This window comes from Triticum aestivum, chromosome 4A, assembly GCF_018294505.1.
Source record: "Triticum aestivum cultivar Chinese Spring chromosome 4A, IWGSC CS RefSeq v2.1, whole genome shotgun sequence".
In the NCBI taxonomy this organism is placed as follows: Eukaryota; Viridiplantae; Streptophyta; class Magnoliopsida; order Poales; family Poaceae; genus Triticum; species Triticum aestivum.
This window is the reverse complement of record NC_057803.1, coordinates 502354333-502359503: the sequence shown is the minus strand read 5'-3', so window position 1 is coordinate 502359503 and position 5171 is coordinate 502354333. Positions and strand designations below refer to the sequence as shown.

The window sequence follows — 5171 nt, the reverse complement described above, 5'->3', positions numbered from 1 at the left end:
CAAAGATGGAGGGCGTTGCTTCTTGAGGAGGAGCGGAGCCAACTCTCTATGCTCAATTCGGCGAAAGAAGTTGTTCAGACAATCGTGAAATTCCGAGATGATAAGAAACTCCCAATCATCGCCTTGCTCTGGCTTTGGTGGACAGACCGAAACCGTCGTAATCACAGAGAGAGGGGGCAAAGTGTTGAAGAGTTTCAGTTCTCTGTTAGGCACCATGTCAACAACGGGAGAATTTCTTGAGCTCAAAGGGAGTGAAGCTAGCCAGGGATAAATGCAAGTGGGTTCCATCGCCCAAAGACATAACAAAGGTCAACGTGGATGGCGCTTTCAATACGAGGACCGGGCACAGAGGATGGGGATTATCTGTAGGAACACTTCTTCAGGTATTTAGCTTGACACATCGGGTCAGTGGATCATACGACGAGCGCGCTGCATGCCGAAACTCTGGCCCTACTATAAGCTGTAAACTTGGCAGATCAACTAGGAATTGGTAAGGCACACTTTGAAACAGACAGCCTCACGCTCAAGCAGGCCATTAGGGCCCTGTTTGGTTCGGCCGTGGATTTCTAAAAGCAGCTGTGAAAAATCTGTTGTGGAAAAACAGCTGTGAAAAATCTGATGTGAAAAAGATGTAGGTCATTTGGCAAACCAGCTAATACAACTTTTTCAGATTTTGGCCCGCAGCGGAATCAGATTTTGTAAAGCACGTCTTGGGCTGCTTTCGCTTTTGGTTCAGATTTTGACAGCGAATTTCTAGAATCGGATTCTGTTAGGTTCGTCCTTTGATTCAGATTCTGCTGCGCGGCAGCGGAATCCGTCGATAGAAGCTGAACCAAACAGGGCCTAGGTCTAGCTCCTTTGACCTCAGCCGACTTAGTCATCTGTTCAGAAATCAAGTTTAAAATGCACACGTAGTTCATTCTAGCTGAGATTTCTCATGTTTCTTGAGATTGTAACAAGCCAGCGTGTGCTGACGGCGTTGGATGCAGGGTTAGATCATGTTTCTTTGTCGAGTTTGATATGATGACTACCTGTTTTCTCTTTTGAGAGGTGATGACTATCCTGTTGATGTAACCCATGATATGTAAGCCGCGATTCTGCTGTATCGTAAAGGGAACACAAGTGTTTCATGTAAAATTACCGGAAAAAAAGTGTTTCATGAAAAAGAAGAAAAAAAACGCTGAGAAGAAAGCATTCATGGAGCCTTGAATCCCGTGATTTATCCATCGGAGCCGCCTCCACAACCATTTTGGAAGGCACGCCCACGCCGCCGACGTTGATACGATACGATACCCCCACCTCGCTTGTCGGCATCTCCCTCCTTCCCCACCTAATCTCGCGGGCGGCCACACAAGAGCTACCCCCCTCCCCACCTTCCCCAACCCCCTTCCCACCTGAGGCCGCCGAGGAGCCCAATTCCCCTGGAGGGAAAAATTACCTAGGCACGCCGTGCCGATGAGCTGAGGCGTGGCCGCGGTCTCCCCCCTGGCTACGGCGCCAATAAGCCCCCGACGCGGCGGCGGAGGCCGCCGCGCCGGCAGCGGTGGCGGGGCATGCGGCGACGTGGACGCCGCGCTCTGCGACGACCTGCTGCAGGAGGTGTTCCGCCTGCTCCCGCCCGCCGCGGGCCCGGCCGTCTCCCTCGTCTCCCGCCGCTGGGTCGCGCTCCTCCGAGCCTCCACGTCCCGCCTCACCCTCCGCCTGCCGCCGGCCTTCACCGGAGCATCGGCCCCCGCGGCTGCGGGTCCTCTGGCTGACCTGCTCTCGCGCTACCCGTATCTATCCGCGCTGGCCGTCGTCTCCGCTTCATCAGCCGCCGCTCACGACGCCGACGCGGTCCTGCTCGCGGTGTCCGCCTCGCCGTCGGCCACCAGGCTCACAGCGCTGCGGTTCTCGGTCGGTTCGCCCGTCTCGCCCGCTGCGCTGCGGGAGGTCTCCGTCACCCTCTCCGGCCTCACCTCGCTCCACCTCACCGCCGTCAGCCCCCTGTCGTTCCGTTGGCTCGCGTGCTTGCCCTGCCTAAAATCCTTCGCCTTTGTCAACTCCGCCGTTGCTGCCGTTGACTCGGCCGGTTCCAGCTCCGATGAAGACTCCGGCGGCGAGGGCGACGCCGTAGGGGCGTTGCCTCTGGAGAGGCTGTCGCTGTGCGGTATCCGCTCCGGCGACCACGGGCTCAGGTGGCTATGGCAGCGCTGTGGGAGCCTACAGTGGCTGCAGCTGCGCGCTTGCGACGGCATCGGAGATGGCCCCTCGTCGGCTGCCTTCTCAGGATGCCTCGCCGGCCTGCTCGAGCTTGAGCTCCGCGCTTGCCGAACCGTCGCCGACCGCGTCCTCCTCATCGCCGCTGACCGGTGCTGTGCTCTCAAGTCTCTACTTGTGTATGACGGCGGCAGCAGGGAGGCCCTCCTCCAGTTCATCCGTCGGCGCGGCGCCGCACTGCACACCTTGGACCTCCGCCTGCCTCTCGACCTGCACAACGACCACCTCCTTGCAATCGGCGCAGAGCAAGGCTACGACACCCGGGGCAGTCTTGCCGTGCTTCGCCTTCAAAGCTGTGTCCTCGTCACGGGGGACGGGCTTCGTTCTCTCGCGCGCACGGCCATTGGGGCGGGCATCAAAGATGTCGCCCTGGTGAGCTGCGACGTAGTTGAACGGGAGCCTGGGCTGCTCACGTTCCTCAGCCAGAGCATGCGCCACCTCCGCCGGCTTGATCTGTCTTACAACGAGACCCTGAAGGACAAGGAGATTGGAGCCATGCTATCGTCTTGCCGGAATCTGATTGATATCAGGTTTAGGGGTTGCCGCGGCATTACCGGAGAATCGCTGGTCTCGTTGCTTAGGCACTGTGGGCAGACAGTGGAGGTCGTGGACATCTCCCGCTGCCCTGCCATTAAAGTGGCCAGTGTCGAACTCTTTGCACAGCGAGCCACCCGTTTGAATCATTTGGTCATCGAGGTGAGCTCTGTGTCGGAGGAACTGAAGGCGATTGCACGGACCAAAGGCATGAAGGTTGGCCCATTGCCTTGTGAAGGATCATTCTGAAGTATGGTAAATCTTCTTCAGATGAAACTCATCGAAGCTGGAATTTAAGAATCTTATACTGCATGTTCAACAAGGAAAGTGCTTTCCTTGTGTATAATACCCTGGTGGGAATGTGTGTATGTATCTCTTGTTAACTGTGAACCTGTCGTGAAAAAGCTCCTCTTGCTGCCTGGCATGTAAATTGAGCAGCAAGAATTGTGCTATTGTACATGTGTCAAGAAATAAAATTGGAATTATTACATGAGTTTCCCTTTATTGTTAGTGACTAAGGTATAATGATGCAAGAGCTGTATGATTCTTTTTAGATAAATCTGCAACCAAATAATTTGGTTCCACTACTGCTCTGCAAGTCCTTTTTAAGGTGAGAATTCTGGTATGTGAGTTCGTGGAGTGGTAAAAACAGATCAGATGCTGAACATGTTTTCAAACTACATTCATACTCGCTTTCATTCAGATATTGATTCAAAGATGTAGGGGTACTCAGGATAGGCACAAGTTCAGATATGGATGGTAAGAACCTGCTTTGCTGTTGATCGATAAATCCCTTGGAAGGACAACCTGTTAAATCTGTCAAGAGTTATATTGATGATGATTTTTGGTCTTTTGCATTGTAGCCTTTTGGCATCCTCTTGTACATGTATATATGTTGGCTTTGGCCTCCTAGTAATACAAGTTGCTATTCTAACAAAATCATCTAAACATCCCAGATGTATGTTGAACTTATCGCGAGATCAGCATGTCTCAGCTAAATGAGGTAAGTCAGATTTCTTGCTGCGGTCTTAACCTCTTCTGTTCTACATGATGATAACCTCCTCGGTAAAAGAACCACCCAAGAATTATCAGTTCAGCAATGCTCAGCTAGCTTTACATTGGCTTCTGCATTAATGGGATGAAATGGTTACAGGCTTACAGCTAATTGAACTAAACTGCAATCTCGCTGCTGTGTTATTGATGACATGTTCTCTAGCTACAGAGGTCAATGTTGAGTTCAGTTATTTACGTACACATCTGGCATATATTCAACTATTTGGCCTATGCTTGATGTTGAAATACTTTTGGAAATCGTGCATCATTTTGCTAAAGCTTCTTTTGGTACTCTATTTGAACTGTGGGATGTCTTGCTTGAATGTCCTCAAAATAATGTTACGGTTATGGATATGCGATGATGGAACAGTTCGAAGTTTCCCTTCTGTTGAGAAAATTATTTTGAATTAATTTCACAGATTAAGCCATTTCAGTTCTCTACTATCTTATTCTATGCAGGAACGTTTATGCTGATTTATTAGATCTGGTGCTCTTTATATAAATCAAGAAGATGGCAATGGTCAAAGTGATTTATTTTCAACAATTCAATGTTCGAAGTGTTAGTGTTACTGAAGACCAAGTTGAGATAGTATAAAGGTTTGATTTTTACCACTATTTTTGGCGCTGACTCAACAGCGACAACAACTCCATTGACTTGATTAATTTGTATTGTTCTTGGTGAGTTTGATTGTTGCCATCCTATTATCCTTCCAAGAGATAGAACACCAAATGGTCCAAGCTGGGCTTGCTGAGTGTAGATGTGCTAATGTAGGACGTTTTGGCAGTTCAGTTTGAACTGCCAAAACGTCCTACATTAGTGAACAGAGGGTGTACTGTCGATTTCATCAACTTTTCTTTATCATAGGTAGGAGTATAATTTATTTGAAAAGCATCTTTACAAACCGCATGTCTTGGGTTGTTTTGAGCTTAATCATCCCAGGTGGAAGCACATGATTATCTGGATTGTGCAGATTGAGTTCTGTGTTTCTTGTGCTTGAGGCTCATAATGATTTGATTTTTGTTGTTTGCTCTGCGGGCGTAATTCAGGCCTAATTGAGCTGGTGGACTGCTAAGTATGTTCTCTGTCAGATGACTTTTACTTATGTACTACCTCCGTCAAAAAATATAAGACGTTTTTTAGGCTAAACTAGCCTTAAATAACGTCTATATTTTGGGACAGAGGTAGTAGGGGAGTGGCCTAAAATGTTGTTTTGTACCTTGAGGTGGACCGGACTTTAGGCTAAACTAGCATTAACTATGATATGGAACTACTTCACGCTTATGACTCTGACCGTTTCGATGTGCCCAAAGTGGTCGCCGCTAGT

At 49.6% G+C, this 5171-nt stretch overlaps 1 protein-coding gene across 1 annotated transcript; it reads left to right on the top strand.

The window, feature by feature from the left end:
- Positions 1-352: 352 nt before the first annotated feature.
- LOC123083865 (F-box/LRR-repeat protein 4) lies at positions 353-3283 on the top strand. Its single transcript, XM_044505752.1, has 2 exons — positions 353-383; positions 1466-3283. The coding sequence occupies exons 1-2, from the start codon at positions 353-355 to the stop codon at positions 3040-3042; spliced, it is 1608 nt and encodes a 535-aa protein (XP_044361687.1). The 3' UTR covers positions 3043-3283.
- The last annotated feature ends 1888 nt before the right edge of the window (positions 3284-5171 follow it).